This window comes from Neoarius graeffei, chromosome 11, assembly GCF_027579695.1.
Source record: "Neoarius graeffei isolate fNeoGra1 chromosome 11, fNeoGra1.pri, whole genome shotgun sequence".
In the NCBI taxonomy this organism is placed as follows: domain Eukaryota; kingdom Metazoa; phylum Chordata; class Actinopteri; order Siluriformes; family Ariidae; genus Neoarius; species Neoarius graeffei.
The window spans coordinates 9,800,845-9,813,239 of record NC_083579.1 but is presented as its reverse complement, the minus strand read 5'-3'; the positions used below and the strand labels follow the sequence as shown (position 1 = coordinate 9,813,239).

Sequence of the window (12,395 nt, the reverse complement as noted above, 5' to 3'; positions counted from 1 at the left end):
TAGAGTTGCCAAAAATAAATGACAAACGAAATATCTGAACAAACCTACAACTTTTTGCCATCTTTTACGTCCTTCTAGGTCTTTTTTTCGGTTGGAAATGTAATCAAAACAAACGGAGGTTCACATTTACATGACCCATCTTCAGATGTAGGCCCAGTACAATTGTGTGTTTTCTTTCACTGCTTAAGTTTATAACTTCCGTTAGTACATTGGTAAAAAGCAGTGTGCACCTGTCAGTTTTACAATTCGCTTAAGGTCTTTAAGCCAATCGCTTTAAAGTTCACAGTCTGCTACCTGTCTTCCTGTAGTAACTTCAGCGCCTCGGTAGTTCGTTTGGTAGCCGAAATAGTTGACCTAGAAAAGCCGCGCATGCGTACAAGCGTTGCGCGCTTCGCTTATTTAGCCCAGTAATCTGAATGTTTTTGTAGTTGGTTGCGCCTCATCCTCGATCTTCAGTAATGTTTCCCGGTCTTCTCTTCAAACTGGAGAGGAAGGGAATATCCTATATATGGCTTAGTTTTAGAGCCTAAATATCTATTGAAAGTAACGTCAGTTGATGGGCTACTGGATGCAGCCATAAATATAATTTTGGAAGTACGTTACAGGCCCCTGTATGTTGGTTGCAATTGGCAATCATGCCACTAGGGCTACGTTCACACTGCAGGCTGAAGTGACTCAAATCCGATCTTTTCGCCCATATGTGACCTGTATCTGATCTTTTATTGACAATATGAACGACACGGATCCGATTTTTTTTTTTTTTTCAAATCCGACCCAGGCCGTTTGGATACGTGGTCCTAATTCCGATTCCTATCCGCTCTTTTCATATGCGACTTCAGTCTGAACCGCCAGGTCGCATTCATCCGACTTGCACGTCATCAACAAGCCACAAACGTCACTATTCTGCGCTGAAGTAGGCGGCGGGTCTCTCAAAAAAAGTTACAACAACATGGCGCATAATCACGGGCGCAGATAGAGGGTGGGACTCGTCCCACCCAGATTTAAATTCACCTCGTTCGGTCCCCCCCACTTATAGGGAGGAAAAAACGTCTATGCTGTCTTTCTTTGCATAAGGCAAACCTCACGGAAAAATCAAAAGACTAATTACCATTCGGTTTATTGAGGTGCACAGCAGTGTATACATAGTTGCAACAACTCACATAAAACAAAGACTGATATTCGGTTGGTTGAGCTGCGCAGACTGCACAGGTTGCGAGCTCGAGCTTGGTTGCTATGGTAACTCGCAACAAGTTTGACAGGCATGTTGGGGTTGGTTTGCTGGCAGCTTTGTCCCCCCCCCAGTTCAAAAAAACGTATCTGCGCCCTGCTCATGACATCAATGCGAGGGACGCTTCGGGCTGTGAAGGTTCTGAATTTTCTCAATGGAAGGACGCAGAGGTTAGGGAGCTGATTTCCATTTGGGGGGATACAGCTGTTCAAGCTAGATTGGATGGGTCATACTGCAACCGGGCGGTTTTACTTCCGTAAACACTGGCCATGCTCACTGCGTGTGACGTCGTCGTATCCTGCAATGCGCATGCGGAACACTTTTAGGTCGCTTTTCGTTCATACTGAGGATCACGTACAAGTTGCATGTATTTGTTAATGTGAACGACCTCACAAAATCGGATTTCACAAAAAAATCGGATTTGAGCATTAAGCCTTGCAGTGTGAACGTAGCGTAGATGCCGCTATATCCTATGTGATGTAACTTTTTAAGGCTAGTAATACTGATTTAAATAAATGAGCAAAAATGTTTGGGGAAGATGGGGTTTGTTTATTTGGGGGGGGTTCCTAACCTGCCATGTTTAAGTCAAAGGTGTTCTAAACAGTTCCGTAAACCTGAATGCCAGAGCACCTGCTTGTAGCTAATGCTGCCCAAATGTTTTCTTGGTCACTGTATACAGGAGACTCTCAGTACGTTGGATTATGCCAACAGAGCAAAGAACATCATGAACAAGCCTGAAGTGAACCAGAAACTCACCAAGAGAACCCTAATCAAGGCAAGTCCATCATAAATGTGTGCTGGGACTTTATTTAAATTTTTTTTTTTTTAAATGCTTGTGTACTTAAAAAAAGAGCCACTGAATATCTTAAGTACACAAGCATTTAAAAAAAAAAACCTTTCGTGGGGGATTAAAAAAAAAAAGATATTCAGTGGCTTTTTTTTTTTTTAATCCCCCACGAAAGGTTTTTTTTTTTTTTAATGCTTGTGTACTTAAGATATTCAGTGGCTCTTTTAAGTACACAAGCATTTAAAAAAAAAAAAAACTTTCGTGGGGGATTAAAAAAAAAAAGCCACTGAATATCTTTTTTTTTTTTTAAATCCAGGAATACACTGAGGAGATTGAGCGTCTGAAGCGGGATTTGGCTGCCACTCGTGAGAAGCATGGTGTATATATCTCGGCTGAGAACTACGAGTGAGTTAAACTTTCTGAATACTGGCTCAGGAAGATTTATTTAATTCGGTGTCTACTTATTTAGAGTGCTGTCTTGTACATGAACCTCTAGCAGGCTTCAAGTGTGTGGTGGATTTATGTATTTAAGTCTGAATGCTAGTTAATTTACTCCTGCGTTTTTTGGTTTTGTAATTTCTTGTAAAATGTAACGCAATCCAAACCTTCCCTGCTGCTAAAACTGGCACTGATTTATCAGCTGAATGTGGGTGGGGTGTGTTTTTGTGTTGTAGGAATATGAACAGTAAACTGTTGAGTCAGGAAGAACAGATCACGGAGTACATGGAGAAGATTGCAGTGATGGAGGAGGAACTCAAGAGGGTGAGTCTCTTTCAAACTTCTGCCTTTTGCTCATGCATGCATGACTATATCTCTCTTTTGGCAGGCAGCGCTTCCAGCAAGTTCCCTGCTGTCCTCATGCATGAAAATCCCTCACCTTTCGGCGAAATTCGCTGTTTTGAAACCAAAATGGGTGACCTACGTGAATTGGGGGGGGGCCTTTGATATTGACCCAAAGGGCAAGGAGGTCGCTTCGCACCCATATACAGTTCGTGCCGGTTTGCACCTCCTTCTGCTTTGATATTGACTGACGCCATAGCAACGAGTACATCTCACTGCAAAGGGCAAGCAGCATCATTTCGCGCCTCTTCTCCTGCTGGCCAGAGCGTGCACACATCAGTCAGAGTGCAGACCAGACCACCGGAAGCTGGATTGAGTCATCGGACTGAATTTCCTACTTTTTTCAAACTTTCCTGATTGCTATCAAAACAAACAAAACTTCCGGCTTGATTACGTCAGCATTCGAAAGAGGGCGCGCATGTCTTTTGACAATCCCTGTGTCCGAAATTGCTCGCTACTCACTATATAGGGCAGTGTATAGTGGAGACGCCATTTTGTAGTGCTGTCTGTGCTGAAAGAAATCAAATTAAAAGTCTCAAATTTGATTTAATAAAAGACAGCAGCAAAAAGTATTCAGCCTTGATTTAAAAAGAACTGAAAGCTACAGGTACTTCCATATCTTGGCAGGCTGAGTGGTATGCTGGGGCACCTCTTGCCAGCAGACCAGGATATCCAGAGGGAACTTGTGCGGTTCAGTGTTGACCTGACCATCCCCAGCTTCAAGGAGGGAGAGAGCATCGTGGAGTGGTGGGGTCATGTCTTCGACAAACCAGACAAGTACCCCTCCCTGGGTGCACTGGTTAAGTGTTGCCTCGCCATCTTTCATGGACCTAGAGTCGAGTCCTCATTTAGTCTGATGAATGATGTAATTGATCAAAGGAGTGGCAACATGAACGTGGAAACATTTAATGCAATACAGACGGTCAAGTACACGCTGATGTCCAGGGGGAAGACAGCTATGCAGCTCTTTAGAAGGCAGGACGTGAAGTTTGGGGAAGTAGACAGAACATTAACTCTGCAGCAGCCACATACAAACACCAGCAGAGGGCGAACAAGGAGGAAAAGCAGCAGAGCAAGTATGGCTCTCGGGCAACTTGCAGTGCTCAGCAGGCCAAGAAACAGACTGCTGAAGGAGAGAAGCGGGCAAGGCTGAAACGTGTGGCAACTCGGCGAAAGCGGGCCATGGAGACACTGGTGGTCCAGGCAAATAAAAGGAAAAAATGATCTACTAGTGCATCTCAAATTAGAATACCATGGAAAAAGTTCTTTTTTTTTTCATAACTTGATTCAAAAAGGTAAACTTTCATATATTCTATATTCATTACATGTAAAGTGAAATATTTAAAGCCTTTTTTGTTTTAATTTTGATGATTGGCTTATAGCTCATGAAAATCAGAAATCCAGTATCTAATTATTAGACTATTTTCCTAAGATCAATCAAAAAAAGGATTTACAATACAGAAATGTCCAACTTCTGAAAAGTATATTCATTTATACACTCAATACTTGGTTGGGGCTGCTTTACCATGAATTACTGTATCAATGCGGTGTGGCATGGAGGTGATCAGTCTGTGGCACTGCTGAGGTGTTATTGAAGCCCAGGTTGCTTTGATGGTGGCCTTCAGCGTATCTGTATTTTTGGTTCGGGTGTTTCTCATCTTCCTCTTGACAATACCCCATCGATTCTCTATGGGGTTCAGGTCAGGCAAGTTGGCTGGCCAATCAAACACGGTAATATCATGGTCAGCAAACCATTTGGTAGTAGTTTTGGCACTGGGGGTAGGTGCTAAGTCCTGCTGGAAAAGGAAATCAGCATCTCCAAAAAGCTCGTCGGAAGCATGAAGTGCTTTTAAAATCTCCTGGTAGATGGCTGTGTTGACTTTGGACTTGATAAAATACAGTGGACCAACACCAGCAGATGACATGGCACCCCAAATCATCACAGACTGTGGAAACTTCACACTGGGCTTCAAACACCTTGGATTCTGTGCCTCTCCACTCTTCCTCCAGACTCTAGAACCGTGATTTCCAAATTAAATGCAAAATGTACTTTCATCTGAAAAGAGGACTTTGGACCACTGAGCAACAGTCCATTTCTTTCTCTCCTTAGCCCAGATAAGACACTTCTGACATTGTCTCTGGCTCAGGAGTAGCTTGATATTAGGAATGCAAAGGTTGTACGGTATCCCCTTTCTTGAAGATGTCTGTTCGTGATGGGTCTTGATACACTGACACCAGCCTCAGTCCACTCCTTGTGAAGCTCTCCCAAGTTCTTGAATCAACTTTTCTTGACCATCCTCTCAAGACTGCGGCCATCCCTGTTGCTTGTGCACCTTTTCCAGCCAGCCTTTTCAGCAATGACCTTTTGTGGCTTACCCTCCTTGTGGAGGGCATCAGTGATCATCTTCTGGACAACAGTCAAGTCAGCAGTCTTCCCCATGATTGTGGTTGTGTGTACTGAACTAGACCGAGAGATACACTGTGTCCATACGGTTTTGCTCAAACTCGAAATGAAATATTCCAATATTGAGGTTTTTTGTTTGTTTTTGTACTGTATGCCATACTGATTAAAATAGAAAAATGCTTGAAACACTTTAGTTTGTGTAATGAGTCTATAATATATAATTTCACTTAAATGACTGATGGAAAATATTGAACTTTTTCACAATATTCTACTTTTTTGAGATGCACTAGTATTCCTTGTGTGCTCCACTTTCTTGGTTCTATTACAGTAAATCCTCTAATACTGGCCTGTATTCCATTACTGGCCGGGACTCTAATATTGGCCGGTCTCGCTGTCGGAGGAGGTAAATAATGGCCGGACTCTAATACAGGCCGGGGCTATAACCAACGATGTTTCTGAGATCATAGTGGCCTTACACAATCGTTCCGATCTGAAAGACAATTGTGATCAGTGGCGCCGCCAGGCGTATGGCCGTACGCACTAGGCGTACCTTGAGGAGAGATTTTTTTAATTATAATTGTTACCTGAATGCTTTGGCAATGCAACATAATTTGAGAGAGAGAGAGACGTGTGTGTGCCGGCGCATTTGTGTGCTTCAGGAGTGGGCGGGGTGTGCGTGACCAAGAAAGCTCATTGGTCAATGCAGATATACTTTTCTTGCACCACTGAGATTCTCTCCAGTTTTGAGAAACGGAGACAGACAATCATCAGTAGTCAGAGCTTGTGCGAGAATTTATTGAGAAGCGAGTCAAAAATGAGTAAACGAACCCTGAAACAAATGAGCTTGTTTCAGACTTACGAAAAAGTCCAAAAGCAGTGATCCAGGGGTGTCATCTGCTTGCCAGTCCTCTCCAGTATCAGCTAGTAACACGGCACCGGCAGCTTCCACTCCTCCGCAACCGAGCAGCAGTACGCTGCAGCTGGATGCTAGCTCAGTTCCTTTGAGGGAATTGCCTTCATCTACCTCTGAGTTTGAAACTAGCCATACATCCAGTGAATTTCATATAAGAACACCTACATCTCCCCATGTCCCTTACGATCAGAAGTAGATGGTTGCTCCACCTTGCTGACAAATGAGCCATCAGATAGCTTTACTAATGAGCCACGAGTCAGCCCGCGATCACTGACATCAGATTTATCAGACATAGGTAAACTTCAACCAGATGCCTTAAAATGTGCACTGGACACTGTAAAGCTCAATGTCCTACAGAACCGCTTCAAACCAGACAGAGGGTGGGTGGCTCCTTCTACTCTGATTTTCGGTAAACTCAGAAAAATACCCGAGGAGTTTTTCAGCGAGTCTCTGTACCCCATGTTGCGCTACAGTGTGTCAGAGTCGTGCGTGTGGTAGTGCTGAGCAAGTTCACTAGATTCTAATCGAGGCTATAAAGAGTTTATTGTCGTGTGTAGTTCACATATGTTGTTCAAATATCAGCCTGTGTTCATGGAAGGCTATTGTTCAATTTCAAGTTAAAGTTCTATCGTTTTGTGTATAAGCCTATAGATCGACTCTTCATAGAAACTGCAGCACGCAAGCGTTTTTTTTGTTTGTTTTTTTTGGGGGGGGGGATTACACCGCTAGTGCGTACCTTACAGTTCAACCCTGCAGGCGCCCCTGATTGTGATTACCGGTAGGTCTGGTGGTAACCAGGCAACCAAGCATCAACTTGACAAATAGACACAATCTCATTTTTATTCATTCCACTGGTAGTCTGTTTTGCTCAAATAGAAATAGAGGCCTGCCTCTAATTCTGGCCTCCTTCCAATAATGGCCTGGACCAAGATGCACTTGAGTGAAATAAAGGCCCCGGCCTATATTAGAGGATTTACGGGTATTCGCATTTTTTTTTTTTTTTTTCTTCCAAAGGCATAATTTCACTATAACTACATGTATTTGTACTGTGTGTCCTTGTGCAAATGTCAATACAGGAGACTTAGTAAGGAGGCTATAATATTTATTCTGGGAGAGGACCCTCCCCAAACAAAATAAAACCACACCAGAGGCCGCGTCACTACTCGCGCACCCTTCTCACCTTTTTCACCCCGACCCGTTTTCATGCCTGTGTCCTATTTACGGACCCAAAATGCATTTTAAACTCCAACAAAACTTACTGAGGCTGTTTGATCTTTCTTGCTGGTGGAGAAAATGGTTTGTGCAGTTTCAGACTTGATTAGGAATGTGGCATGTATGTTCCAGAGAGCATTTCACAAAATGCATGCATAATGAATCTAAATATTTTCATGGTTATACTGGCAATGCTGTACAATTTTTATAAACAAACTTCCCCCTAACTTGGGGGTGGGGAGAGCAGGAGGAATATATAATGCATGCATGCACACTAGTGCATATTGATTTCATGGGGACTTGCAGTAAATGCAGTAGCAGCATCAGGAATCAGTTTTGAAGCAACTGAATAGTCATTTTCTTCAGAAAAATGAGGTATAGGCGCTTAAGCTATTGTCTGCACATATTTTCCATTTTTAATTAATTAAATTCAAAATCCCTTTGGAAGTCAATTTGTCTTTTATTGTATTGCTCTGTAAAGCACTTGGAGTTGCCTTGGTGTATGAAACGTGCTCTCCAAATAAAGCTGCCTTGCCTATAGTGTCTAAACCTCTCATCTAGGCGATGGAGCTGTTCACGGACAGTCAAGAGAAGCTGGAACAGTGCAGCGGGGACCTGCAGGACAAGAGCCAGCAACTAGTGGAGGCTCACAATGACCTAAAGGAGACCAGACAGAGGCTCACACAGGAGGAGTTCATAACCACTCAGCTGCAGGTCACAGGGAGCCAGCTGTACAATGCTGCAGGGCAGGTGTGACCACCTACTGTGAACCTCAAACCATAGCAATCCTAGCAAATTATAGGGTGTTTACTAAAGATGTTTATTGTAATGACGGTTCTGTAGCTGCTGAGTACAGCGGAGGTGAGCACGACAGACGTGGGAGGCCTCCATGCTAAGCTGCAACGGGTGCAGGCCGTGGAGCAGCACAACACCGCAGCTCAGGGGAACTTCGCCCAGTGCATGGAGCAGAGCTACAGCAGCATGCGAAGTGCACTGCAGGAGCACAGCCTCAAACACACTGCCATGTTGGATCACTACCACCATGCCATGAGTGAGTAGATCACGCTCCGGGGGTTGAATAGAGACTGATGCGTCTTACTCTAGTTTATTTGTAATCTATGAAATGCACAGGTGGTGTTTGTGTAGATTTTTGGTCTAAAGCTTAATTCCTGACTATATGATGGAGTGAATTTTCAAGGACTGCTTCGTGCAGCACATGCCTAAGCCTGTTGGATTAGGGTTCAAATGCTATCGTTTGAAGAATCGCTTAAGAACTGCTGTGATCTCGTCTGGGTTTAGCGGCGCTGCTGGGAGGAACGGGTCGTGTGTGCGAGGAGGCCGAGAACTCCGTGCTGCGTTCCTGTACCGCTGTCCGGGAAGCGGTGGAGGAAGGCGTGGATGGCTTTAAGGTCAAGCTCATGCAGCAGGAAGCGCTCACAAAAGGGAGCAGAGACGCCATACTTGAGATGCTGGTGAGAGAGGGCGTGTGTGTGTGTGTCTTAATATTGGTTTTAGGTTGGGTTTTTGTACTAATTTGGACTTTTTCTTTGCCCCCACAGGATGAGCATAAACTTCATCTTGAAGACGTTCTAATGGCAAAAGTGATGCCTGCTGTCAGCTCCGTTATGGCCGTGAATGAAGGCTTGAAACGGACAATGCAGAGATGTAATACGTTGGCTGGACAGGTTTGTGTGTTCAAAACTTGGGTCGTTACTTGAATAGGAGAGAGAGACTACTGAAACAAATCCTTTCAATGATTGATGTGCCAACAGTTGGACAAGGTCGCATACAACAGTGCTCCTGAGTTCTTGATTTTGATCGGTCAGTTTTGGGGCGTGGTCTCCTAATTGACTCCACTGAATCAGGTTTTCTTGTCGCATCTATAGGGGTGTTCACACGGCACATGTTTGCATCGATGCTGCACCGATGTATTTTGTTGCGATATATCTTACACCGGTGTAAATTTTGTGGAGCGTTCACACGTCACAACCCTGCTTACTAGAGAGAAGCGTGTTCGCACCGGTGCAGCCCCACTTGCGTTCACACGGCAGTTTTTGCGACCGTGCTATACGATAGTAATAATGCGGAAATGGAGTATGCGCATGCGTGAAAATGTACTTACTTTTCCCGGTTGTCATGGCATCACCAAGCGCCGGGAAAATAACATGGATGAAGACACCAGTGTTGCCAGATACTGCTGACGTTTTCCAACCCAAAATATGTTCAAATTCGCCAAAATGCACTTAAAGGAACAGTCCACCGCATTTCCATAATGAAATGTGCTCTTCTCTTAATTGAGACGAGCTGCTCCGTACCTCTCCGAGCTTTGGGCGACCTCCCAGTCAGTCAGACGCGCTGTCACTCCTGTTAGCAATGTAGCTAGGCTCAGCATGGCCAACGGTATTTTTTTTGGGGCTGTAGTTAGATGCGACCAAACTCTTCCGCGTTTTTCCTGTTTACATAGGTTTATATGACCAGTGACATGAAACAAGTTCAGTTACACAAATTGAAACGTAGCGATTTTCTATGCTATGCAAAGTCCGCACTATAATGACAGGCGTACTAACACCTTCTGCGCGCTTCGGCAGCGCATTTGATATCTGAGCTCCGTATCAATGCGCTGCCGAAGCGCGCAGAAGGTGTTAGTACGCCTGTCATTATAGTGCGGACTTTCCATAGCATAGAAAATCGCTACGTTTCAATTTGTGTAACTGAACTTTGTTTCATATCACTGGTCATATAAACCTATGTAAACAGGAAAAACGCGGAAGAGTTTGGTCGCATCTAACTACAGCCCCAAAATATACCGTTGGCCATGCTGAGCCTAGCTACATTGCTAACAGGAGTGACAGCACGTCTGACTGACTGGGAGGTCGCGCAAAGCTCGGATAGGTACGGAGCAGCTCGTCTCAATTCAGATAAGAGCATATTTCATTATGGAAATGCGGTGGACTGTTCCTTTAAAACCGCCCAATCTGGCAACACTGGAAGACGCGCAGTTCTGTTCACCATTTTGGAAGCGCAAAATACCAGGATGCAAGTTATGCAATCCCCATATGTAATCAACTCTCCTCATGCGTAGCGAGTCTACCCCTGTAGCGTTCAGACGTCCCATTTTATATCGGTGCTGCCCCGCAAACTAGCATTTACTCCGGAGGAAATTTCTTAAACCACCTCCCGAGCAGGGTTAGATTTGCACCGGTTTAAGCAGCTTTCAGGGGCTACACCGGTCTAACTTTGTACCGTGTGAACGCTCTACCGGGGCAGCCCCGGTGCTACACCGGAGTAACAGTTGCTGTGTGAACACCCCTTAGGATTGTTTATCATGAGACTCGGAGTGTTTGTGGTGATCTGTTAGTGTGTCACTTTAGAGTGCATATTCTGGACCAATTTCAGGGTTTTTTTTTTTTTTTTAAATATGAAAGTATGTCCCTTTTACACACTCATCCAGAAGGGTAATTTTGCACAAGGCCATCTGCCTACAGCAGAAAAAAATAAAATAAAACACATCTGGAAAAATCCCAAGGGAGTCTGGAGCCAGATTCGTGACGTTATCTGCGGAAGCGCCAGCAGGCTGCGAGAGCTTTGCACGGTTTCAGTGCACAGCCTGTGTAGACCAAGCGCTCCTGTTTTTCTCTCTCATTGTCCGGTCTTTTGGGAAACGATGAGTACTAATCCCATCAAGATTGGTGTTGCTACACCCTCCTACGATACATCTGTTAACCATTTTAATAATTGCGTGATAATGTCGAAGAAATTTGCAGAAAACCACCAGGTCGTTTTCTCATAAACAAACCAGCGCTGACGTGGGATTCAGAGGGAGGCGTCACAAATCAATGTTTGCCAGGAAATCCAAATGCCAAGTTTTTTCAGAGGCAGACCAATTCGCCTCAGGCTTGATTTCAACTGAATTTTTCTGGTATTGTGCAAGGTTTTTAAAAAAAAAAATTGCAGAGAATGCAGAATGTTAGATATTTGACCAAAGTTTAATATAAAATGGGAGAATTACATTGATCTTGCTCCTGAATTTACCCGTGATATGCACTTTTAAAGTATTACTGGATATAACTTTTGCTATAGTCACAAGCTGCCTTGAATTGCTGCTCCAATGTGGCTTATTACCTTACCAGGGTCGAGTTTACTAACTTGTCATAGTAGTGATTTTATTTTTTTCCCCCTCTCAGATGGAGGAGATGAAGGCGGAGATGACTGCGTTTTTCAGTGCCCAAGCGGAGGCACTGGCGAGTGTGCGGGAGACATCTGTACAGGGCTTCACTTTCCTCCAAGCTGAACACAGCAAACTGAAGGAGCAGATCAGCCAGGCCAGCCGCCAACACACAACAGTACGTCTGTTCAGCCCATCAAGCTTTTTAATAAAGGAAAAAACTTATCGGTGCAAGTTTACTTAATGAACTTTAATATGGTCTTCCAGTCCGTGGCTCGTTAATCATGCACGCTGTAACCATAACACCCCTACGTTCTACAAAATTTAACTGTAGTGATGAATGGATAAAAAGGATGATGTCCTTTAGTGAAATAAGGGCAAATTGTTATGGTGGAAGAGGAATAAAACACCACTGCGTGTGCCGTTTATAGGAAAGTAGTTGCATTTGAGGTGGGAACAATGATTTTTCTCTAACACAGCCCCAGGCTGTTTTTTTGTACAAAAAAAGTTTAGAAGTCTGGAGTTTTAAGAGTTAATAGAAGTCTGTGAGGTCAGACTGTTATTCCACGAAATCGAGTCTGACATGAGCTGATTGCCAAAGTGGGTATAGAGGGCTGCCGCGTGACGTCACCGTACCGCGTGATTTTGTTAGGGCGCCATATTGGAAGACCAAGTACATACTCACAATACAAAACAAACTACAAGCGAGAGTGAAGTGATTATTACAGCTGTTGTGAAGTGACACGATGAGTAAAGTGACACAATGGATGATAATTCTGGTTATGTGATTACATTACCAGCTGCAGAAAGGGCATGGTATGTGGAGAAACTGGCTGTGATAGATGG

At 44.0% G+C, this 12,395-nt stretch overlaps 1 protein-coding gene across 1 annotated transcript in view; it reads left to right on the top strand.

Annotated features, from left to right (window-relative positions):
• kif11 (kinesin family member 11) overlaps positions 1-12,395 on the top strand; it is a 45,079-nt gene that overhangs the window by 22,125 nt on the left and 10,559 nt on the right. Inside the window, exons 10-17 of the mRNA XM_060933384.1 lie at positions 1,908-2,003; positions 2,332-2,420; positions 2,690-2,777; positions 7,946-8,134; positions 8,228-8,435; positions 8,684-8,856; positions 8,944-9,069; positions 11,569-11,727. Coding sequence (XP_060789367.1) covers positions 1,908-2,003; positions 2,332-2,420; positions 2,690-2,777; positions 7,946-8,134; positions 8,228-8,435; positions 8,684-8,856; positions 8,944-9,069; positions 11,569-11,727 — 1,128 coding nt within the window. The remainder of the gene's footprint in view (positions 1-1,907; positions 2,004-2,331; positions 2,421-2,689; positions 2,778-7,945; positions 8,135-8,227; positions 8,436-8,683; positions 8,857-8,943; positions 9,070-11,568; positions 11,728-12,395) is intronic.